Genomic DNA, 26,226 nt, shown 5'->3' with positions numbered 1-26,226 from the left:
CAACCTTGCCCCGGCCTGTTGTCAAGTTTATACAAACAGTTGAGAGGAGCAAAGTAATGGACATGAAGTTCTGTTTATATTGTAAATTAAACAAAGTTCAAATCTATGCGTCCGGGCTCAGAACCAGAGGTGCTTTTCTTGTCTTTTTGCTACGAGATGCGATAGATGCTTAAGCAAAGAGCATTCGGTTGTTAAGCACCTCTTTTGGAGTGCGTTGCAACATGCTAACAATGAGCCAATGCATGCCAATCTTTTCATAAAGAGAAATTAAACAATCTCAAAGGCAAAGGAGCATGTCTGCCCAATTTAGTTCATGCTGATCGAATCAAATCGTCGCATTTAGATTTGGAAGAAAAATATTTGCTGAAAGGAAAAGGGAAAAGGGAAAAGGATGCACGGTGTTTTTGGGGAGAACAAAAAAGCGAAGTGGTTGATGCGGCCGAGTAATTCTAGATGAGTGTAATCAATGCGTGAAGCTTTCTTTCTTTTTCTTTTTTTTTTGACCGCGATCCGGCACACCACTGGTAGGAGACTACGAGTACGGCCATAATTTGCACACCGATGCTAGAGCCAAAGACCAAATCGTTCAGCTGATTACCTGCATGCAGCAATGGAGAAACTTCACCTCTGTTCAGTGGCATATAAATAAAGATCGATTGGACAGTTAAGGACAGGTTAGCATAAAGAAGAGGTTATGTCAAGGTGTGAACTTTACTTATTTTCAATGAAATTGGCCAACAACGATGGTCGGCAATCAATTCATTTACTAACTCGGAAGAGCACAAGATTTAAGACAGCAACTAGAGAATACCAAACCTGAAAAATGCTAGATTCCCAGACAGTAGCAGTTGCCCATTGAGACTTGAGAGTCCACACTACCGGTTCCGATCCCTGCAGGTACTTCACCTACCAACGCTTGAATATATATCATCCTATATCTGCTAAGAGATAATAAAGATTAGTTACTACAAAATAGTAGTTTAACTACCCCCAAAGGTGAACGAAACATCAGAGATTCCCGGGCCTATCAACTTGTCCACACACTCGGTTATTCTCTTCCCTGGGGACCAACAGATTGATTCCTTATTGTTGCTGAGTCTGAGGTCACAGAACAGTGATCGAACACCCGTCCTCACACCCAAGTAACAGGAAGCTTCAACCTCACAAATGGGTCCTGGCAGCTAGGGGGCATGCACAGCATGCACGGTGTCATAGATTAGAAAAAAGCAATCCAATGGCGCGCCACTTGGGCCGTAGTACACTCTTTCACATTGTTGTTTGACAAATCTACCCATGCATCCATTTCACAAGGGAAACAAATGTACTCATGCATCCTTTATTATAAGCTATATAATCCCCCATGACACACAAGGCTTAGGCAGCCAAAGAACCAGCAGCTGGAGCAAGCTCCGTGAGTGCCAACATGAAGGGTTTCTCCTCCTCCTTCACCACCGCTGCACTTATTGCCATCCTTGCGCTCCTTCCCGCGGTCGCCATAGGCGCCGGCCTCAAGTTCGGGTTCTACAACAAGAGCTGCCCGTCGGCGGAGGCCCTGGTGCAGCAGGCGGTCGCTGCCGCCTTCAAAAACAACAGCGGCATCGCCGCTGGCCTCATCCGCTTGCATTTCCATGACTGCTTCGTCAGGGTATGTGCTGTGGCCTCCATACCTTTTTTTTCTTCCTTCCCCTTTTTTTTTCTTTTGCATTTCCGGCTTTCCGCTGTTTATTTGCAAAGCTGCCCGCCTTGTGGCATTTTGTTGAGGTCGATGGATTTCTTTGTTCTAAGCACATTAAGGGAAAGAAACACAAAGGCAGAGATTAGCAATACCTTTTTCGCAGAGTTATTTTGGCGTAGTGCACACATGGATGTTTTGTAATGCACAGTTGTACACTTATACTATTCTTACAATCAAACAGATACTCATGCTGATCGACTCGACGAGCACCGAGTATATATATGATCTGTATTACTTAAAACTTTAAATGAGCTAATTATTAATGGATACAACACCTAAAAAGAATTAGGTACATGATAAATACAGACACAGTTAGCAATCCTAACCTCATTTACATTTTGTGTGGGTATCGTTGACTAGTGCCTGCCGACTGGCCGAGTCTTTCTTGTGGACATTTATCTCGGCTGCTTTTACACACATGCATCTCTGGGGACTTTAGTTGTTGCTGGTCCCAGACGAAAAAGATGACTATGACCATGACCATGCATAGCATATATAGTGGCCAGCACCACACATATCCCTTGCTAAAATGTGTAGCCGGCCGGGAAATGCACGTCTGAAGTCTAAACCACATCTAGCTAGCTATAGCTAGTTACTCAAAAGGCCAAAGTAGGCAGAGGTCCTGCCAGCAAAGCAAGGAACAAAACAGATCGGCAATATCATTTTGCAGTCTTTTTCCGAGTGAAGTGTGAGAACCGCCCAATTTAATGTTATTTTAAGCAAAACCGTCGGTCGTTATCGTGAAGATGAGAGCTAACACGCACTCGCACAAATGGCGCGTTACGGGTTAAGCCACATCTAAACTACTAAGGACCAACTTAATCTTTCGCCAAAAATAACATTAAACCCGGTAGTCCCGGTATGTGCTCCAACGCATGCCCAAGATCGTGCACATGCACATACCGTCACAAGCTCTTACATCACCAATGATCCACAAAGAGCAAATTTTAACACAAGTTAAGCAACTAACTATTACAACATTAATTTAAGGAAAGGTTCCGAATCTGAAATTTAAGGTTCAAATAACGAATACAAGCCTTGGGCTCACAATAACATAAAAGAGATAAAAACCGTAGAGTCTAGTGTTTATCATGATATCCCAAGAACGATGCGCAGCGGAAAATATAACGATAGATAATAATAATGGCGTCTTGCTCAAGGACGCCATTGACCATATTGGCCTATTCCTCGCCCGCGCCGGGTTCGGCGGGGTAGAAATGGCCAAACACCACTTCCGGCTCACCTGCAACTTAGTATAATAAAGCAACATGAGTACAAAGGTACTCGCAAGACTTACACAGATAAATAGATCAAGGAAAATGCATATGAAGGCTCACAAAAAGGCTTTAGGGTTAAGTAATTTAAATAAGCATGAGCTCCCTAGTTCCACCATCTAGCCTCCTAGCATTTTAATTAGCTTGCCCAACCCACCTCAAATTTTAGTTAATTAGCTAACTCAATTCCTAAGCACCAACAAGAGGGAACGTATCATGCCACCAACCATTTGACCACAACTTCTACGAAGATTTTGTAGGATAAAGAGCTTGCTCGTAACCGAGAGCGCGGCAATTCGAATTGATTCATTAACCTTGTAAGGGTGTACAACTTTACCCACACGACACAAGGACCATACGACTCGCCCAACCGATCACGTTGGGTGAGGGGGTACTCGCATCAACCATTCCCGACGAGTTGTAATCGTTGAACATCACGCCTAACTTGCGCGGAGAGTTACCTAGATCCACCGGGGACACCCCTAAGCCTCTCTACAAAGCCCCACGGCCACGCATCTAGGACCGTGCATCAACGATTAGAACTAGAGGGTATTCGGTTTATCCACCCCATGAATGGATATGTGGTAGTACGATAAGTGCTCAATTTCCAAGGTCATCCACGGACGGTCCTTAATCGGTTCAAGCGGACTAAACCTCCGAGACTCCTTTCTCTAGGCCCTACCTTCCGCTCGAACCAAAACCACACTTCCAACTAGACCGATCCAAACCAACATTCCGACACCGGACAACATGTTTAAGGTAACACAAAGTGGGTGAAACAAGTGATCCTATTCCAATTTTCCCTACAAGATATCTACCAACTCTAGGCACGACTAAGCATTTAGTTAAATGAGTTGCAAGTGGCTACGTGTGCCAAGGGCATGGATATACAAATCAAGAGAGGGCATTGCATGAAAATAGGACCAACGATGCAATAGATAAATATTTAACATAAGCATAGATATCCCAAGTGAATTAACTAAATTTAAGCAAGTTAAATAGGTCAAGGAATCATGCTTAGCTGCTTGCCTTGGTTCTCTTCTTGCTCAACAACACACTCGGCTCCCGGCTCGGTCTCAACGAACTCGGTGGGCTCAACGGGTGCGTCCTCCGGCGTCTCGGTCACTAGAATGCATGAATGAGATGTGTGCATTAGGATGATGCTAATGATATGAAAAGAAATGGCATGATATGGAATGGAAATGAAGTAACACCCAACACAAGGAGGCATGCAAACAACGTACATGAAGCTCGATCAATCAAATAGATTCTAAGCCCGAAGGCGAACTTGCTCATGCAACAAAATAGCAAGAATAAAACATGATTTAACTTCTGCACCCAGGGGATCTCAAAATAAACTCATGAGAGTTGAGTTTGCATCAAAAACATATTTGTGGAATTACTTATGATATTTATAAATTTCAGCCGCTAAACTCAAGTTAAATCTTAAAAGCCATGCAAAACATTTTCAAAAATCCTGATAAAATTACCAGGGGTACAAGACATGATAACAAGGATAACAAAAGTGGCTTTATCATTTTATCAATTTTCTATCAAAAGTTATTCATTTTACAAGCTTGCAGGCAGCAAAACCAAAAACGCATTAAAAACCTATCGAACAGTACAGGAACAAATACATAAGCTGGACCATGAGAAAGAGCATTTCACAAGGAACACAACAGTATTTAGTTTGACATTTTTAGAGCACCACAAAATAAGATTAACAATTAACTTGGTTTAGCAAGGATAAACTATAACTCAAGGTACAAGATTCTAACATGCATAAAATCAATTTATCTAAGTAGATCTATTACAGAGGAGTCAAACAAAATAAATTTCACAATTTTTGGAGGCCTACAACATTTTCTACGCAAATTACAAGAATCAGCATGAAATAACGGGGTGAAACATGGGGAAAAAGGCTAGAGCCACCCGGATCCGGCACTCCCGGGCGCCGACAGGTGGGCCCAGGCTGCCAGCCCCGGGCCGGGCGAAGTCAAGGCCGGCCGCGGCCTTGACCTGCCACGAGGGGCGCCAGCACGCGCCCACGACGCGGCCCGCACGCGCGCACGACGTCGCGGCGGCGACCGACGGAGCGCGGCCACGAGGGGCGAACGGAGCGGGGCAACGCGCGCACGAGGGGCGCGGCGCGACGGGGAAACTCACCCGCAGCGCCGGCAGGCGGAGCGAGGCGGCGAGCGGTGGCGCGACGGAGCACGGCGGCGGCGGAAAGAGGCGGTCGCGGGGGAGGGGCTGCGGGCGAAGGAAAGGGCGGCGGGCAGCCGGAACCGAGCGAGGAGGGTGAGGGGGTGGTGCGGGCGTGGCCAATCGAGCGGAGGCGAAGCGGCGGCGGCGGATTGTGGCGGCGGCGGCTCGGACCGGGAGAGGAAGAGGCGGAGGCGTGCGGGGCTAGGGTTGGAGGGGAGAAGGTGAACGGCGCGATTTGAAGTGGGGAGGGGAAGAGAAAGCGGCGAGCGCGGGAGACGAGGAGGCGGCGGCCACGCTGGACGGGCCAGCGGCCGCCGGCGTGCGCCACCGCGCGGTCGCCCAACGGGCGGGCGCGGAGGGCCGGGGGACGCGGAGGGAGGCGCTGACGCGCGGGCCCGGGCGCGCGGAGGAGAGAGGGAGGAGGCAGACAGGTGGGGCCGGGAGGAGAGAAAAAGAAAAAAGGCAACGGTTCAACTTGCAAAATCAAAAACCTGCATTACTCGGGCTCCAAAATTCACCAATTTTTAACTGAAGCAAGAACACACTACGAAGAATATAATGCAACAATCAAACACTCAAAAATACATCAAGAATTGCCCACAATAAATCATCCAAAACTGCAGTTTCCAAACTTTCCCAGAATTTTATGGCTCGGAGGAAACATCCAAAAATTGAGGAAAAATATCTAAAAATCACCATTTAAAATCTAGTATTTGAATAAAATATTTGGGGGCACGGCCACAAAGCAGAATTTGAACTTGCTTCACAACTTGCACATAAATCATACAAGAAAATGGATGTTCATGATGTAATTAAGTGCATATGATGCTCCTTGATGCTTGGATGATGCTCATGTTGATGTAATTAAATTTTCCTCCATGTGGTTTTAATTTGTGGGTCGTGACATGAAGGGAATATCATTTTTAGCAGAAGATATAGAATTTTATCCCTTTCGAGAAAGAAGCACTCAGGCAGGGCGCAGCTTGCAAAGGGTACCAGCACTTCTATTAGGGAAGTATTCCATGTCTCCATCATATATGAGCTCTATTTGTCGGATATTTTCCTTTGTAGTACTTGAATACTCCCTCCGTCCCAAATTATTAGTCATTTAGACTTTTCTATATTTATAGTTTTTGCTATGCATCTACGGATATATATTATATTATATCTCGGTGCATAACTAAAATCTATAAATCTAAAAAAGCTAAAATGAATAATAATTTGGAATGGAGGGAGTAGTTTTCATTTATATTAGTAAATGGATGAACAAGTTTCTAACATCAGTAAGAAATGTAGTTAATAAGGTCATTTTAAAAAAATAATACGAAGAAAACTAATGGACTGGATGTAAAATTAATGGATACGGCCGGTTAGCAACCCAAATCACATTTATGTTTGTCTAGGTACCCTTGATTAGTGCTTGCCGACTGTCCAACTCATAGATGTTGCACATGTATCTCGATGGCTGTACGTACTTGTTGCTGGCCCCAGGCAGCTCGACATGCATGTGTACGTGTATGGCAACTACAACGACAGATATATATAGATGACATTGACCTTGACTTGTGGCGACCACTGCACATGCATCTCTCTGGAAACGACGCCTAGTTGTTGCTTCCTGCTAATACATGTAGCTGGAAAGTTTCATGTTCATGTTTGATCCACATCGAGCTTACCACCCTTCAAGCAATCTAACACAGAGACATATGGAGAAACGACTCCAATAAAAAGGACGGCCAGTTGGGATCATGGACCATGCCACATGCTCACCATCTTAAACATGGTCTATTAACCTAACAAATAATCTTTATTAGATGGATGCTTGTGGGAAAGAAGTACCATGAATAGCGTCATTTTGTTTGTGTTAAGAACTTATGATATCAAGTCACTAAGCCCCTCTCCGAATTGGAGGACTTGGATTACCTACTACAACTCGGGAAAGAGAAGCCACCGTACAACGGGAGGCTCCCCTCTTCGATAGCTTCTCAGTTTCTAATGCAACGCTCTTATTAAGCGGCCGCCATGGCCCAACGATCGCATCAACTCAGTCGGGCGGGCTCGTGCGTCAAAAGAGCACGGAACCCCTAGAGCTATTCGACATCAGCTTACCTCTCTACGACACCGACTCTGATGAGCTCCTGTTCCAGGAAGGCAGGACCCTCAATACCTCTGACGGAGAAAAGGAGCAACCCGCTAAGAACTCAGCACTAGATCGCGAGGTGTTCATGGCGTTCATCGAGGAAATCCAGGATGCAGGGGAGGAAGTATTGGAGCATGTTCAATTGGATGACTACAACATTAATGATGATGACAACATCTCCGACACAGCCGATTCAAACCCAGACGCAGAAGGGGCATTCGCCCATCACGAGCTACCTGTACATGCTCTCCACACCATGTGTACCGTGAAGATCAAAGATGAAGACGACGTCCAAAAAGAGCGGCGCAAGTACAGGAATGCCAAGCGTGCCGCACGCACGCAGCGCATACCAGAACAGCACCAACATCAGCCTGGCAACTTCTACGACTTCTCCACTATGGATCCCCGCAACTTCATCAATGTTGATAGAGATGCCCACAATGTCGTCATCACCAGGCAACAAGAACGCATCGAGATGGAAGCTTACAGCCCCACCAACTATCACATCCCTCAAGATTACCTAAATTCAACTTGGAAGCACAAGCCAAATGCTCCTGATGCAACATGGAGTGATCGACCCGAGGAAAGAGGACGCTCAGTTCGCAATAGCGCTTCGAACAAACCCTCCACAGGTATTGCCCGAGGCCATCCAAGTTCTAATCATTTCGGTTTCAAGTGCATCCACCTGCGCAGGGCCCTTGGGGCTCCCCCACTCAAAAAAGGCTGCAAAAAAGCTCATGAAGGAAGGCTGCAGGACTACTCGAGCAACGATATGTACCAAAATTAAGTTCCGATTCAAGGAGGTTTTTTGAGGATCTTTAAGGGATCATCTATATAACCATTCTTTCGTAATCGCGTATCGGAACAAGCTGTCGGTGTTTTACCGCCTGCCCACCGAAAAGTATACCCGTGTGACATTCAGGTATTTAGGATTAAACCATACTAGATTCTAGTATAAAGTGTGTATGTCTGGTCTTTTGTATGTATGCTAAAACGTTAAAGCAAAGGCAAAAGGATCTTTTTATAATTCTGAAAAATTTAGGTCCCTTGGTGCAAAATGGGAGAGAATGGGAGGTAAAATCAAAACATATGAAGGTTGTTTTGCAAAAAGGCAAGAACTTACCTTTAAACCACAAATAGAGGTGAAACTACCCCAAAGGATTCAAGTGGAGTGTAGATTTTAAATAGGATTTCTCTGAAGTTTAAAATTGTGCCAAGTTTTAAGTTAAATTCAAATCCTTAACTCTTTTGAAATTGAACCTTAAAGCAAAGTTTTAGATCTTATTGAGCTCCACACTTTTACTTTTGGGAACATTTTCATTTGAGCTATGGTTTTGAAAGTTAACACGGCTTTACAGTGGAGTCCCTGCACTTTTGCTAAATTGCAGATGAGTCCTCCTTCGTCTACCTCCAGTCCCCCTCTGCTCTGCCCCGCGCTCGTGATCCCGCTGCCCTCGCCGACCGTTTCCCGAGCCCCAGCTGCCCCGCGCCGCCTCTCTTCACGCCACGTGCCGCCCCAGCACTGCGCCCGCCACTCCCCACCCCGCGCTGGCCCTCTCCCTGCTTCTCCACATCGCGCCGCCGTCGCCCGAGCCTCCACGCGTGCCGTCGGCTTGCCAGCAGCTGTTCCCGCACGCCCGTGCCTTCTTCTGGACCTAAAACACATCCCTGAGCTCTCCACGAACTCACTCTTGCCTTCACGCACTCACATTTCCGTCGCCTTTCTTCTTCCCGAGCACTACACCTCGCCGGAGCCCCGCCGCTGCCTCGGCTCACCATCGCCAGCCACCTCCGCCGCTTCCCACCCTCGATCCAGTGCTCTAGCAGCACCACCGCAACCCACTGAAGCTCACACACTAGATCGCCCGGACCACCACGCCGGTGAGCTCGAGCTTCCGCCGCCGCTCGGCCTCGCCGTCGTCCCGACAATCCACCGCCTCTTAGCCCCGGCCAAGCATACCATCAGCACCACATCACCCCGAGGAAGCTTCCTAGCTACTTCCCCGCCATCCTCCTGCCCTCCGGCCACCGGAACGCCGTCATCGTTCCTCGGAGCACCGCCGCCCGCCTCTGTTCGCCGTTGACCCGCCGCCTCAACCCTTCTCTTCCCCAACACCGGCCACCCCTGTGACCGCCGTGAGCTCCTGAACCTTTCCCCTCACTTTCCCCTCGCCGCCGGTGAGCTCCCTCGCTGGAATTTGATCGGCACCGATCGGCATCCCTGTGTTGCCCGACCAAGGACCCAATTGCAAGGATTTGAATCTTTCCAGGGGCCTTTCTGTAGAAAATCAATACCCCCCTTTAATTCAAATCAGCCAACTTGTAAAATCTATAGGAAATTGTAGAAAAATCCAAAAATTGCCAAACCAGTTTTGTTATACTCCTGAAGTCTAGCTCTACAATCTTTCTCTAATCCAACGCTGCATTCTCCGAAGATTGAGGAAAAACCGCCTGGAAGTCCGAGGACCTTTAGTACCGTACCGAACCAGCAGCCTTCGCGCCAAGCGACGATCGCCCTTGTCCCTTTCCGTGGGTCTCCAAAACCCAATGTCGTAGGTTCAAATCCTACAGTTTTGTTAGTGGAGTTCAGTTTGAAACCAAATATTTTTAGAGTTATTTTAAAGTTTAGCAAAAGAGTATCTTGAGTATAACTTATGCATACTAGCTCTATTGCTTATGAATTTTGGTGAGTAGCTTGTATAGGGTATGAATGAGCTTGTGTGAAAAATTCACTCATAGTACTAAACCCTAGCTTGAATTAATTTAAACTTATACAAATCAAGCTTGAAATGGTTTAAATTATTCAAGCATGTTACTAAGGTTTTCATACTTAGATCTTTTTACCATGTGATGTTCTGCAATAGAGTAGTTCATAGTAAATCTTTCAAAAATTTATAACACTGTTTTGCCTAAGATTTGAATTTAAACTTGACATTTGAACTTAATTCAAATGCTTTAGTTTCTATTCTCAGAAAATTTTGAAAAATTCATAATAAGCTCATCCACTAGGAATAAGCTTACCCACAAAAATTCAAGACCATAACCTTTGTGAATTTCAAGATAGAAATCAAACTTATTAATCTAATTCAATTAATTCAACTAATTGAATTTGAATACCAATAGTAGTAAGGTTAAATTCAAAATTGCTTGTTTTATGAAATTGTGTTTATCAATTTATTAGATTGTAACTTTATCGTGAAGTAAAATTCTTAACTCCAGAACCCTCTAATTCAAATCATTGCATATCATGTAGAGTCAACGACACTCGACGACAGAGACTACGAACTAGTCCCGAAACCCGAACAAGGGTTTTCTGAAGATCCTGCGAACGTCACCGAGGTTATAACTGAAGCCCCGAACCAAGGTTCGGAAGTCTTTGACATTCCCGACCCTAGCCCCGCTCAAGAAGGCAAGCCCCGAAGCATAACCCCAATATTTTAAATTACTACACTTATGCAATTTTATACTTATATATATATATTATGCATTAAGTCTAGGAGTTGAAATGGAACCCTAGATGCATGAATCCTAGGAACCTATGCATTGTGCCTAAGTCCCTATTGAATAGATGCTCTGCTAATAGGACCGGCAGAAGTCGAGTGATTTCCGGTCACTCGCGCGATATAAGAGTTGAATGTTTACTATTCTGCAATCACTATAAGGATGATGGACGGGGTCATGTGCAGTATCATGACTTGAAAGGTTACCCCGACTGTGTGGATAAAAATTGATAAGGTCGCAGCGTGTGGTAGCTGTGGTTAAGTGTTTGAAAGTACTAGCCACATGCCGTGAAATATGGAAAGCGGTAAGCCTAGTAACCAATCGGCCTGAGGAGTGGATATACCTCCCACCACTCGTAATTTAGTTTTTCACACACACCGACGTGCGGGAGTATGTTCCGCGCAGCAGACAGGAGTACGGTCATGTAGTCATGCTACAGACGTATGTCCTACACATTGGATGTGCGTATGGTCCTACAGTCGCTTGTGGTGGCCCTGATCCACGAGTTGGAATGAAAGGCAAACGGTTGCTTCGGAATGATCATTGGATGTTCTGAGCGTGTGAGTTAGGTTTACCCTTGCAAGGTTTGGAAATTCGATTCAGAATCATCCGTTTCTCGCGGAGATTAAGACTGCTTATTCCTTCTGCCACATAGAGTAAGAACAGTAACTATTATTGGAGTAACCTTGATGGATGATAAGCTCTACCTTGCTTGTCTAGTATAAGGGCTTACCTAGAATGGATAATGCAGCTAGAATATGAAAGCTAAAATATGCAAGTTAGATCATACTCTTTGTTGCATTTCAGCAAAAAGAAAGCCAAAACCTCTCAATCCTCCATGGTCTAGTTATGGGCTAAGTATACTCGATCTCGGTTAAGTCTTGCTGAGTATTAGCCTACTCAGTTTTGCTAGTCTATTTTTCAGGTATGGCCTATGAGAACCAAACGTATGGTCCAGCCTGGCCATTTTCTATTCCGTTTGGCTGGTCCATGGAATGGGATCTGTCCCCGACTGGCAGTGACCCTCCGGAATGACGCCAGGTTTTGGGCTGAGCGTGGTGTCAAACTTTGCGACGTGTAGTCGCGCTGTTAATAACTTTCTTCCGCTATGACTTTGGACAAGCTGTTTAGCTTGTCGTTTGAAACAATGTCTGTATAAACTACTTTCAGCTACAAAATAGTTTGTAATAATGTTTACTTATTCTATGGCTTAAAGTTGTTGAGCTGTTGTGCGATTGTAAACTCGCCTTCGTGCGAGGTAAACATGCTTCGATCCTGTTGAACTATGGTTGTATCGGGCAGAGACCCGACAGACCAATGGGTTGCTTCGTTTGAAGTGCGTTGAGTTAGTATCGGCTGTATAGCGATGACTAGCGCACTTGAGCCGGAATAATTCAGGCGGTTCTGCCACAACCCGAGGTGGTAAGTTTTAGGTAGGGTGACCCCAAGATCAGGAACTCGAAGGTGCAAGCAACACAAGGTTTAGACAGGTTCGGGCCGCGATGTGCGTAATACCCTACATCCTGTATGGTGGTTTGTATTGCTTTGGGTGTTGATGTTATGTTTTGAGGGGGTCTCTGCCCGCCCTTGTATATCCGGGAGGATAGGGTTACATGAATCCTAGTCCGACACTAGCCTAGGAACCGTACTCGAGTACAACTCGAGTAGCTACTTCGCATGCGAGTAGAGTAAAACATAGACAAAGTATAGGACATATCCTATCCCCTAATCCTGTATGAATTACGTTATCTACACAGTCCCGTAGTCCCGGGTTTGACAAGCCCCCGAGCTCTACGTAGTTGAGTACTGCAGGCTCCTCGAGTACTTCCGAAGTAGTCTTCGGCTTCTTTTGAAGCTCCGTCTTGAAGTTCTTCTTCGAGTACTTTCTTGGCTGCATCGAAGCTATGAGGTGCTCATGCCCCGAATTACTTCTTTGGTATGGTGTGCGATGAAAAATCGCACTCCATATGGAGTAGCCCCCGAGTCTTAGGTTGAATCGAATAATCAGGCTGAGGGTCACATTAGTCTTGAATCTTCCTTACTTACTTTTCGAATAAATTCGAAAAATAAGTAGTTGATGCCACGTATCCCATAGCCCCCGAGCCTTGAATCCAAATCTCTAAGGTTTGGAAATATGGATCCAATAGTCGTGGCATGCAGTGAAAAAATGTTCTCATGAGAAATAATTGGTGCGACGGTACAGTTGATGAAAGTTAGATTTGGGATTCGAAAAACCCCTTTTTTCGGGACAATTAACCCTAAAAAATAATTAATCGAATAATTTATCTAAAAAATCCACCAAATGACCCCTCATCTTCCGAATATTCCCTGTGATGACTCTTCAACTTCAACCGCTGGTTATTTAACCCCGCGGTGACGGAGAGTAAAGACCCGTGCTTTCAATCTTCAATCCGCCAAGAAATTTCTGAATCTCCAACCAGATCCGTGCTCCGCCTTCACCCCCTTTGACAAGCCCCAAACTAGCCGAATCTCTCCGCCCCTTCTCTGCGGCCCTAGAGCTCCTCGTGGCAAACAGATCTGGTAATGGTGCCCAAGAGGTCCAACAAGAAGACTTACAGTAAATGCTCCAATAACGAACTCCTGAATCTTGTTTCTAAGGGTTTGCTTCAAGAGAAAAATCTTGTCAACTGGCCCCCTTCTTTTCGCCAACTTCCCCCATGGAAAATGTGGTCGAAATCATCTCATTTTACCATTTCTCTAAACGGGGTTTGGCTCTCCCCACTTGTTCTTTCTTCCGTGGCCTTCTTTATTTCTACGGGCTTGAGCTCCAGCACCTCAACCCGAACTCGATCTGCCACATTGCTATCTTCATCCATTTTTGCGAAGCATTCCTTGGAATTGAACCCCATTGGGATCTTTTCCGCTATCTTTTCCGGGTAAAGCTGCAACCAACCTCCAAAAATCCATCCATCGTAGGGGGCGCCGGCATCCAACTTAGACAATAGGCCGGCGACAGATACCTTTCCTATAAATTCCCCTCCAATATTCCTGGATGGAAGAGCCATTGGTTCTACATCGGAAACCATGCCCCCCCAACTCTCTGAAAGATCTGGTAAACCCCCTGTCGTGAGGCCAGAGTGGAACACCGAACTCTCCAAAGGGGATATGGATTAGGTCGATGAATTGGTAGCCATCATAGCAGCCCATAAAGAAATAGGAGTGACCGGCGCATCCGTAATGTTTTCATTCTTCAAACGCCGGATTCAGCCAATCCAACAGCGCCATACGCTAGGCCACATGTTCAGCTCTAACTTGCTGCACTACCTTCTGTCAAAACTTATTTTCAAGCATAACCAACCCTAAGATATCTATTCATATTGTTGTGTTCCTCAACGTTGAGACAAGAAGGTAAGAAGGCAAGGATCCTCAGCCAACTGAGGGAGATTGGCCTTCGCGTTGGTGATGCGAACTGAACGCTGTTTCTAAAGCAGTGGCTTACTTGAGATGCTGCCAATATATCAATGATTGGTTGATCATATCGGGAGTATATGGTTCGGCACAGGGTATGGTGATTGCTATTCGTACCCCCGTTTTATACGGTACCCCCCGTGAATACGTTGCAGATGTAACATATGTTAACATTGTCCGTATGGCGAAAATTGTACGGATACTGTTTCTATAGTGAACAATACTATTTGGGGACACTTTCATGTCGTGCTGCCATGAGAGGTTCATGTTATATAAATGTGATCTTCTGTAGGTACTCTAACCCCGATTAAGAGGTTAAGACGGATAGGACTTATCGATTAGTTATTAGTGAGAGACGTATGTATTATGCCACCGAAATTAACCACGTAAGTCCAAAGATATTTGGTAATTGTTATGGTTGTAAGGTCGAATAGTACGTGCATGCATAATCCATCATCAAGCAAGGTGAATACAATGAATGTGTTGTTCTTTTAAGGACATGTAGAGTATTGTCTATCTCTAGTATGGTTTCAATAGGATTTTTATGCTAGCCTTAGTTGAGTTTTCGACATCCTTCAAAATCTCACCATTTGAATTCTTGCTTCAGATGGCGGCTCCTTCAAACGTCTCTTGGGATCATGCAGGGCATCTCCATACTAATGCCTTGCACTGGGAGGGTTTTCCCCGTCTTTTATGGGAATCACTTAGGATATTCTTCTACACCGAGCACCCACAGTATGATGGAGTGGAGTATAGGAAGGAAGGTGTTCCTCGGTGCAGAGTCAAGATGACCATTCCTCAGCATCCTTTCCGCTCTCAGTGGCAGCCCATCGAGGTCTATGTGGTTGGTTATCGTCTCGTCGACACCATTGAGACCGCAGCTTTTGAGGCCATCCAAACTTTCTGCAATCAGCATCCCATGGAGGTTGCCAGGTATCCTATCGGCCTATTCCCTGCCATAGATTCTAGTGATCCTGAGTGGAATTTCAGGATAGCCCATTATGGCCACATGTTGGGAGATTCAGCCGAAGAGACGCTCCGTGGTACCATCAGGTTTATGAGTGCCTAGCACCACTATCAGATCCTACTACACCGCGGGATGGGTCTGTTGACTAGTATAGCTCAAGGTCACTACAGAAATGCTAATCGACAGGTTACTCAGATCGAAGGGTTTCAAGCCTTGGTCACGGAGAAGGAGGAAATTATTGCGGAGTGGGATGAGACCATTGTCCATCGGGAGGATCAGATCAATGAGAGTGATGCGATAATCACTCAACGTAACATGATTATTGAGTTCCTCCAGGAGCAAATCCACGACCTTATCCTTGAGGTTGACGACGTCCATGCTCACATCAATGAACTTCAGCAGCAGCCAGTACCTCCTGTTGTACCGGAAGCACCTGAAGGCGAAGAAGAAGAACCGGAGGAAATTGAGTGAGTTTCTGATCTCGACTCTGAGCACAGAAACCCAGAGCCTAATCCTCAGACATATCACTCCTCTTCCGGCAGCCAGTCCTCCGTAGGTGACCTCGACGATTTCTAGTTCACCCAAATCGTCGATCGTTCAGATGTAACTAGTGTAGAATGATGTGACATAGGTAGTGAGTAGTCTACCTGGACCCAAAGCCACTTGCTGTAATATATGTGGCATGTGTACATATGGCTTGACCTGTAGCAATCGAACCACCCTGATGTAATATGTTAAGGACAACCAGTGTCTACTTTGTAACCTAAGCCTCATGTTCTGTTATCTTGTTTCAATATCTTTGCACCTGGAATGAGTTGGTTGAACAGAACATGTGAATTACATATTTGTTTAGCAGCAGTACATCTTCTGAAAATAGAAGTAAGGACATGTTGTTAATAATGGACATCTCCTTTATTTCAGATGGTTGGAGCTACACGTGGAACCCCGGAAGGTTTCTGGCCTGACCAAGCTAGCGGTTCCCAACAACCGCCACCAGCCCCGCCAAACCTAGCGGAAGTCATGGCACGACAGACGAAACTTCTGAATCAGCTAGTACAGGCTCAGATGGGCCAATTTCATCACCAGTCCCGAGGTCATGATGAACATCCATCGGCTAGTTACCAAGACTTTCTCAGCACTCAGCCCCCATTGTTCCATAAAGCAAACGAGCCCCTTGACGCTGACGCATGGCTCCGCACTATGGAGTCTAAGTTCGCATTGTTGTCTGCACCCTGCTCAGACACGAACAAGGCACTCTTCGCAGCTCACCAACTTCGCGGCACCGCCCGCATGTGGTGGGACCATTACTATGCCATGCAGCCGGCTGGTCATGTCGTCACATGGGATGAATTCTGGACCGCTTTCAGAGCGCACCACATTCCAGAGGGACTCATTGAGTGGAAGCTCAATGAATTCCTGACATTGACTCAGGGAACCCGCACTGTCATGCAATATGCACAGGTCTTCAATCATCTGTGCCAGTACGCAGGTTATCATGCGGACACTGACGCCTGCAAACGAGATTGCTTCCGTCAAGGCCTAAACACAAAGCTTAAGGAACGGCTGAATCTGGTAAGGGCCGACAACTCCAACGAATTGGTCAATATGGCCATTACCCAAGAGGATTGCATCTCAGCCCACCGGGCAGAAAAGAAACGGAAGACACCCACGGGACCCTCAATTGCACAACCGCCAAGGTATCGGTTGGTCCAGAACACTGCTACCCGAGCCCCGCCCCGAAATAATCTACCAGGCAGATGGGTAGCCAGGCCACCCCCGCAGGCTCGATTCAATCGACCACCGACACCACAACCCCAGCAGCAACAGCAGCAACACCCGCGGCTGAGCTTTCCGCCATCCAATCAAGGAAACAACAACAATCGTTGTTTCAACTGTGGCAGCCTGTCCCATTTCATTAAGGATTGCCCTCAACCCAGAAGATCTTTCCAAGGGCAAACCTCCGGCCCAAACAACAAGGGCAAAGTCAAGAAGTAGGTGGTACAAGTCCGCCAAGGGAGGGTGAATTTCACAACTCTCTCCGAACTCCCCGAGGGTGCGCCAATAATGACGGGTACTTTCTCTATAAATCATCAACCCGTGATTATACTTTTCAATTCTGGTGCAACCCATAGTTTTATCAGTTTAAAATATGGACAAAATAGGCCTGGATCTCTATCCTACTAAGGAAGCCTATATGATAGTGACTCCCGGCGGTAAAATTTCATCAAATCAAATTTATAGGAAGGTACCAATTCAGTTGGGTAGCAATGTGATAAAAACAGATTTACTGTTATTGGACCTAGAAGGAATGGATGCCCTCCTAGGCATGGATTGGATGACTAGGCACCGAGTGTCATTAGATATCTTTTCCCGAGCTGTGGAGATAGATTCACCTGATCATGAAGCTACTAGCCTCTATCTTCCACAACGGGAATGCAATAACTCTTGTGCCTATGCTGTAGAAGGGATCAAGATAAAGGACATCCCTATTGTTTGTGAATACCCAGATGTTTTTCCAGATGATTTGCCTGGAATGCCCCCGGACAGGGATATCGAGTTTATCATAGAACTACAACCCGGCACAGCCCCATCTCTAAAGGGCCGTATCGGATGCCACCCAATGAGCTGGCAGAGTTAAAAATCCAACTTCAGGACCTTTTTGATAAGAGTTTCATTCATCCAAGTGCTTCACCATGGGGTTGTCCTGCCCTATTCATGAAGAAAAAGGATAATAGCTTAAGGCTATGTGTAGATTATCGTCCCCTCAATGCGGGAACCATTAAAAACAAATATCCTCTGCCTCGCATTGACATTTTGTTTGATCAGTTAGCCGGAGCCAAAGTATTCTCTAAGATTGACCTCCGCTCCGGATATCATCAGATCAAGATCAGGTCGAGTGACATTCCAAAAACAGCCTTTTCCACCCGATATGGACTCTACAAATATCTGGTCATATCATTTGGTCTTACCAATGCACCAGCATATTTCATGTATCTCATGAACTCTGTCTTCATGCAAGAACTCAACAAATTTGTAGTGGTCTTCATTGATGACATTTTGATTTATTCCAAAGATCGAAAAGACCATGCGAAACATCTTCATGTTGTTCTTCAGAGTTTAAGAGACCACCACTTATACGCCAAATTCTCCAAATGCGAATTTTGGTTGGATACCATTAAATTTCTGGGATATACCATCTCCAGTGACGATATATCCGTTGATCCCAGTAAAGTTCAAGAAGTGCTGGACTAGAAGCCTCCAATGTCAGTCCATCAAATCCATAGTTTTCTTGGTCTAGCTGGCTATTATCGCCGTTTCATCCCTGACTTTTCTAAAATAGCCAAGCCTATGACTGAACTACTAAAGAAAGGAGTTAAATTCTCCTGAAATCAGAAATATGAAGATGCATTCCACACCCTCAGAGCACATCTTACTACTGCCCCAGTTCTAGCTCAACCGGATGTTTCCAAACCTTTTGACATCAATTGTGATGCTTCTGGAATCGGACTTGTTTGTGTGCTTATGCAAGACAACCGAGTGATTGCTTATGCATCATGAGCACTCAAAACTCATGAATAGAACTATCCTACTCATGATCTTGAACTCGCAGCTGTCATCCATGCACTTAAAATTTGTAGACATCATCTGATGGGTACAAAGTGCCATATCTATACTGATCATAAAAGCCTCAAGTACATCTTCATGCAAGCAGATTTAAATATGAGGCAAAGACGCTGGCTAGAGCTTATTAAAGATTATGATCTGGAAGTACACTATCATCCAGGCAAGGCCAATGTCGTCGCGAATGCACTTAGTCGCAAGGCACATTGCTCTTGCTTGTCAGTAGAAGCTTTCAATGAGACTCTTTGTTGGGAGATGAGGAAGCTCAATCTTGAGATCACTCCTCAAGGTAGCTTGAACCATCTCTCAATTGCAGCTACACTTAGGGATAACATCATTCTGGCACAATATCATAATAAAGGGGTCAGAATCATCAAGCAGAAGTTAGCACAAAGAGAAGGAAAGTATAAGTGCTTTCGAGTAGATCATGAAGGAGTTCTATGGTTCAACGGTTGTACCCAAGAACCATAGGCTTCGTAAGCAAATTTTGGACGAGACTCATCTGTCCAAATTCTCTATGCACCCTGGTAGTACCAAGATGTACCAGGATTTGAAACAGAACTTTTGGTGGACTCGTATGAAGCAAGAAATTGCAAAATATGTCTCGTAGTGTAACATTTGCCAAAGAATTAAGGCCAGTCATTTAAAAACTGCTGGTGTTCTTCAACCTCTACCCATTCCTTCTTGGAAGTGAGAGGATATCAGTATGGATTTTATCGTTGGCTTACCAACACCTCCCAAAGGCATGACTCTATTTGGGTAATCGTTGATTGATTAACCAAGACCGCCGATTTCCTTCCCGTGCATACTACTTACAATGCCAAAAAGTATGCTGAGATCTATCTGGATCAAACCGTTCGTCTTCATGGAGTACCTAAGACGATCATTTATGATCATCGAGCATAATTCATTGCTCGATTCTGGGAGCAACTTCAACATGCTCTTGGAACTAAAAATCTGAAGCGCCGCATATCATCCTCAGACAGACGGACAAACAGAAAGGATAAATCAGATTTTAGAAGATATGCTTAGAGCCTGCGTACTTCAGTACGACAAGAATTGGGACAAATGCTTGTCATTGGCAGAGTTTTTTTACAACAACAGTTATCAAACAAGTCTCAAGATGGCTCCGTTCGAAGCATTGTACGGTCGCCGTTGCCGAACTCCTTTGAGTTGGTCACAAATCGACGAGCGTAAGATTTTTGGACCCGACCTTGTCACTGAAGCAGAGGAAAAGGTGAAGACTATTCAGAATAATCTAAAAGCAGCCCAATCTCGATAGAAAAGCTACGCTGACATACGAAGAAGATCGTTACAATTCTAGGTTGGAGACTTCATGTATCTTCAAGTATCTCCTACTCGAGGTATTCAACGGTTCGGTGTAAAAGGAAAACTTGCCCCTCGATATATTGGACCCTTTGAGATTATCGAAGTTTGTGGACCCGTAGCTTATCGTCTTCAACTTCCTCCTCAACTAGCGGCCATTCATAATATATTCCATATATATCAACTTAGGAAGTGTGTCAAAGTTCCTATCGAGATCATCGATCCCCAAGCCATCGAAATCGAATCTGATCTAACTTATACCGAACATCCGATCAGAGTGCTAGACACCAAAGAGAGAAGTACTAGAAAAGAGACCATCAAGATGTTCAAAATTCAGTGGGATCATCATATTGAAGAAGAAGCGACTTGGAAAATCAAGTCATATCTTCAGAAAAACTTTCCAGACTTCCTTCAAGCCAACTCCCAAATCTGATCGATCAATTCCATTCTGTTCCGGAATCTCGGGATGAGATTCTTTTTAGGGGGGAAGGTTGTGACATTTAGGTATTTAGAATTAAACCACACTAGATTCTAGTATAAAGTGTGTATGTTTGGTCTTTTGTATGTATGCTAAAACTTTAAAGCAAAGGCAAAAGGATCTTTTTATAATTCTGAAAAATTTAAGTCCCTTGGTGCAAAATAGGAGAGAATGGGAGGTAAAATCAAAACATATGAAGGTTGTTTTGCAAAAAGGCAAGAACTTACCTTTAAACCACAAATAGAGGTGAAACTACCCCAAAGGATTCAAGTGGAGTGTAGATTTTAAATAGGATTTCTCTGAAGTTTAAAATTGTGCCAAGTTTTAAGTTAAATTCAAATCCTTAACTCTTTTGAAACTGAACCTTAAAGCAAAGTTTTAGATCTTATTGAGCTCCACACTTTTGCTTTTGGGCACATTTTCATTTGAGCTATGGTTTTGAAAGTTAACACGGCTTTACAGTGGAGTCCCTGCACTTTTGCTAAATTGCAGATGAGTCCTCCTTCATCTACCTCCAGTCCCCCTCTGCTCTGCCCCGCGCTCGTGATCCCGCTGCCCTCGCCGACCGTATCCCGAGCACCAGCTACCCCGCGCCGCCTCTCTTCACGCCACGTGCCGCCCCAGCACTGCGCCCGCCACTCCCCACCCCGCGCTGCCCCTCTCCCTGCTTCTCCACATCGCGCCGCCATTGCCCGAGCCTCCACGCGTGCCGCCGGCTTGCCAGCAGCTGTTCCCGCACGCCCGTGCCTTCTTCTGGACCTAAAACACATCCCTGAGCTCTCCACGAACTCACTCTTGCCTTCACGCACTCACATTTCCGTTGCCTTTCTTCTTCCCGAGCACTACACCTCGCCGGAGCCCCACCTCTGCCTCGGCTCACCGTTGACAGCCGCCTCCGCCGCTTCCCACCCTCGATTCAGTGCTCTAACAGCACCACCGCAACCCACTGAAGCTCACAAGCCTGCCAAATTTCGTTCTCCCGCACTAGATCGCCCGGACCACCGCGCCGGTGAGCTCGAGCTTCCGACGCCGCTCCACCTCGCCGTCGTCCGGACGATCCACCGCCTCTTAGCCCCGGCCAAGCATACCATCAGCACCACATCACCCTGAGGAAGCTTCCTAGCTACTTCCCCGCCGCCCTCCTGCCCTCCGGCCACCAGAACGCCGTCGTCGTTCCTCGGAGCACCACCGCCCACCTCTGTTCGCCATTGACCCGCCGCCTCGGCCCTTTTCTTCCCCAACACTGGCAACCCCTGTAACCACCGTGAGCTCCTGAACCTTTACCCTCACTTTCCCCTCGCCACCGGTGAGCTCCCTCGCCGGAATTTGATCACCACCGATCGGCATCCCTGTGTAGCCCGGCCAAGGACCCAACTGCAAGGATTTGAATCTTTCCAGAGGTGTTTCTGTAGAAAATCAGTACCCCCCTCTAATTCAAATCAGCCAACTTGTAAAATCCATAGGAAAAGCCTTTCTGTAGAAAATCAGTACCCCCCTCTAATTCAAATCAGCCAACTTGTAAAATCCATAGGAAATTGTAGAAAAATCCAAAAATTGCCAAACCAATTTTGTTATACTCCTAAAGTCTAGCTCTACAACTTTTGTTAGTGGAGTTCAGTTTGAAACCAAATATTTTTAGAGTTATTTTAAAGTTTAGCAAAAGGGTATCTTGAGTGTAACTTATGCATACTAGCTCTATTGCTTATGAATTTTGGATCATACTCTTTGTTGCTTTTCAGCAAATAGAAAGCCAAAACCTCTCAATCCTCCAAGGTCTAGTTATGGGCTAAGTATACTCGATCTCGGTTAAGTCTTGCTGAGTATTAGCCTATTCAGTCTTGCTAGTTTATTTTTCAGGTATGGCCTGTGAGGACCAAACGGATGGTCCAGCCTGGCCATTTTCTGTTCCGTTTGGCTGGTCCGTGGAATGGGTTCCATCCCCGGCTGGCAGTGATCCTCCGGAATGACGCCAGGTTTTGGGCTTAGCGTGGTGTCAAACTTTGTGACGTGTAGTCGCGCTGTTAATAACTTTCTTCCGCTATGACTCTGGACAAGCTGTTTAGCTTGTCGTTTGAAACAATGTCTGTATAAACTACTTTCAGCTACAAAATAGTTTGTAATAATGTTTACTTATTCTATGGCTTAAAGTTGGTGAGCTGTTGTGCGAATGTAAACTCGCCTTCGTGCGAGGTAAACCTGCTTCGATCCTGTTGAACCGTGGTTGTATCGGGCAGAGACCCGACAGACCAATGGGTTGTTCCGTTTGAAGTGCGTTGAGTTAGTATTGGCTGTATAGCGATGACTAGTGCACTTGAGCCGGAATAATTCAGACGGTTCTGCCACAACCCAAGGTGGTAAGTTTTAGGTAGGGTGACCCCGAGATCAGGAACTCGAAGGTGCAAGCAACACAAGGTTTAGACAGGTTCGGGCCGCGATGTGTGTAATACCCTACGTCCTGTATGGTGGTTTGTATTGCCTTAGGTGTTGATGTTGTGTTTTGAGGGGGTCCCTACCCGCCCTTATATATCTGGGAGGATAGGGTTACATGAATCCTAGTCGAACACTAGCCTAGGAACCGTACTCGAGTACAACTCGAGTAGCTTCCTTCTGTACCGGCTAGTCCTACTTCGCATGCGAGTAGAGTAAAACATAGACAACGTATAGGACATGTCCTATCCCCTAATCCTATATGAATTATGTTATGTACACAGTCCCGTAGTCCCGTGTCTGACAAGCCCCCGAGCTCTTCGTAGTTGAGTACTGCAGGCTCCTCGAGTACTTCCGAAGTAGTCTTCGGCTTCTTTTGAAGCTCCGTCTTGAAGTTCTTCTTCGAGTACTTTCTTGGCTGCATCGAAGCTATGAGGTGCTCATGCCCCGAATTACTTCTTTGGTATGGTGTGCGATGAAAAATCGCACTCCATATGGAGTAGCCCCCGAGTCTTAGGTTGAATCGAATAATCAGGCTGAGGGTCACATTAGTCTTGAATCTTCCTTACTTACTTTTCGAATAAATTCAAAAAATAAGTAGTCGATGCCACGTATCCCGTAGCCCCCGAGCCTTGAATCCAAATCTCTAAGGTTTGGAAATATGGATCCAATAGTCGTGGCATGCAGTGAAAAAATGTTCTCATGAGAAATAATTGGTGCGACGGTACAGTTGATGAAAGTTAGATTTGGGATTCGAAAAACCCCTTTTTTCGGGACAATTAACCCTGAAAAAATGATTAATCGAATAATTTATCTAAAAAATCCACCAAATGACCCCTCAGCTTCCGAATATTCCCTGTGATGACTCTTCAACTTCAACCGCTGGTTATTTAACCCCGCGGTGACGGAAAGTAAAGACCTGTGCTTTCAATCTTCAATCCACCAAGAAATTTCTAAATCCCCAACCAGATCCGTGCTCCGCCTTCACCCCCTTTGACAAGCCCCAAACTAGCCGAATCTCTCCGCCCCTTCTCTGAGGCCCCAGAGCTCCTCGTGGCAAACAGATCTGGTAATGGCGCCTAAGAGATCCAACGAGAAGACTTACAGTAAATGCTCCAATAACGAACTCCTGAATCTTGTTTCTGAGGGTTTGCTTCAAGAGAAAAATCTTGTCAACTGGCCCCCTTTTTTTCACCAACTTCCCCCATGGAAAATGTGGACGAAATCATCTCATTTTACCATTTCTCTAAACGGGGTTTGGCTCTCCCCACTTGTTCTTTCTTCCGTGGCCTTCTTTATTTCTACGGGCTTGAGCTCCAGCACCTCAACCCGAACTCGATCTGCCACATTGCTATCTTCATCCATTTTTGCGAAGCATTCCTTGGAATTGAACCCCATTGGGATCTTTTCCACTATCTTTTCTGGGTAAAGCCGCAACCAACCTCCGAAAATCCATCCATCGTAGGGGGCGCCGGCATCCAGCTTAGATAATAGGCCGGCGACAGATACCTTTCCTATAAATTCCCCTCCAATATTCCTGGATGGAAGAGCCATTGGTTCTACATCGAAAACCATGCCCCCCAACTCTCTGAAAGATCTGGTAAACCCCCTATCGTGAGGCCAGAGTGGAACACCGAGCTCTCCAAAGGGGACATGGATCAGATCGATAAATTGCTAGCCATCATAGCAGCCCATAAAGAAATAGGAGTGACCGGCGCATCCGTAATGTTTTCATTCTTCAAACGCCGTATTCAGCCAATCCAACAGCGCCATACGCTAGGCTTCAAGTACATGGGTGCTGAAGACCCGTCTTTGGATGTGCGCAGAGGAGCTAACTGACGATGCCGCGCTCATCCGGGTCAAGCGAGTGCTGCTGGACGTGAACACAGTTCTCTACGTCCCGGAGTTGTTTTCTGCATAAAATCCTCCAAAACCAGTAAGTATTCGACTACTTTGGAATAAGTTCTGTTGTTCTGTAACCGCTGACTGAGAATCTTCTACAGGGACACATAGAGTTGTACCGGAGTTATCTACCACAACCCGACATCCCACGACCAGATCAACTTATTCCCAGCGCCGCAGCTGAATGGAAAAAAGCTCAAGCATCTGATGCTCTGCCCAGCGACGAGACGACCGAGAGCGAGAGCCCCCTGGCGGAGAGAGCGGCTGAAGGGAAAGCGAACAAGAACAACTGCTCCGGATCATCCGTGGAGTTGGTGGAAGCCTTGCCATCAGTCTCTTGGGGTCATCGAGTAGTGCGCAAACGTAAAGCGCACGTAGTCGAGCCCACCAGGTATGAAGCTGCCATTTTTTAGAATTGTCAAGTCTTGAATGCTTAATGCTTACGTTGTCTGTTTTGCAGTTCCTCTGCTTCTCCTTCTGACCCCAAGCACTAAAAGGTGGTCGGGGCCGAATTCGCTGGGAATGATGTTCCAGCAGGTGGTGCCACAGAAACTGCTGGGACGGACCCGTCGACTACATCAGCAGGGGTTATAACCGTTGCCATGGTGGGTACCTCGCCATCGGCTGGTGTGACCCCGCCACCAGCAACGAGTACCATGGTTATAAAACCACGGGCCCTGAGACTGAAGAAATCCGCCATGAAGAAATCTTCTCTGTAAGTGCATATCCTTTTTCATAATGTATCTTCTGTTCTTTTCGATTTGATGAGAAAACTGATTCTGCTTCATTAGGATTGCGTTTGACTTGGGGTTTAAGCCAGAGCTTGTCTTGGCTACTCCAACCCCTGAGCCGCTAGCCCCCGAGGAGAACACGACGCTGCCCGACCCACCACCTCCCGAGCCCCAGCAACCCGAAGCCAGCGCCGGTGGTGATGAACAAGTCGAGGCCACTAATGCCACTCCTGTGGATAGCACAAGTAAGTGTCTGACCCCCATGGCTAACTGCTTAGACCGCAGACTTCATGCACTGAATGCGTTTTGACTTGCAGATGCCCCACAATCATCAACCGAAGAAGCTACGGGTACCTCAAGAAACCCTGTAGATATGCTGGTGTCCGGGAGAGGATACAAGAACATCATCACCAAAGATCTAGTGGATTATCCTCTCCTGACGAGTGACAACATGCGATATTTCCAGAAGATCTCCAAAGAGATGTAC

General features: G+C 46.0%; 1 protein-coding gene across 1 annotated transcript; it reads left to right on the top strand.

Annotated features, from left to right (window-relative positions):
- The first annotated feature begins 1,394 nt into the window (after positions 1-1,394).
- LOC112892681 (peroxidase 5-like) lies at positions 1,395-25,489 on the top strand. Its single transcript, XM_025959812.1, has 4 exons — positions 1,395-1,645; positions 11,784-11,810; positions 25,110-25,322; positions 25,469-25,489. The coding sequence occupies exons 1-4, from the start codon at positions 1,424-1,426 to the stop codon at positions 25,487-25,489; spliced, it is 483 nt and encodes a 160-aa protein (XP_025815597.1). The 5' UTR covers positions 1,395-1,423.
- The last annotated feature ends 737 nt before the right edge of the window (positions 25,490-26,226 follow it).

This window comes from Panicum hallii, chromosome 5 (genome assembly GCF_002211085.1).
Source record: "Panicum hallii strain FIL2 chromosome 5, PHallii_v3.1, whole genome shotgun sequence".
Taxonomy (NCBI): Eukaryota; Viridiplantae; Streptophyta; class Magnoliopsida; order Poales; family Poaceae; genus Panicum; species Panicum hallii.
This window is presented reverse-complemented; position numbering and strand designations above follow the sequence as displayed.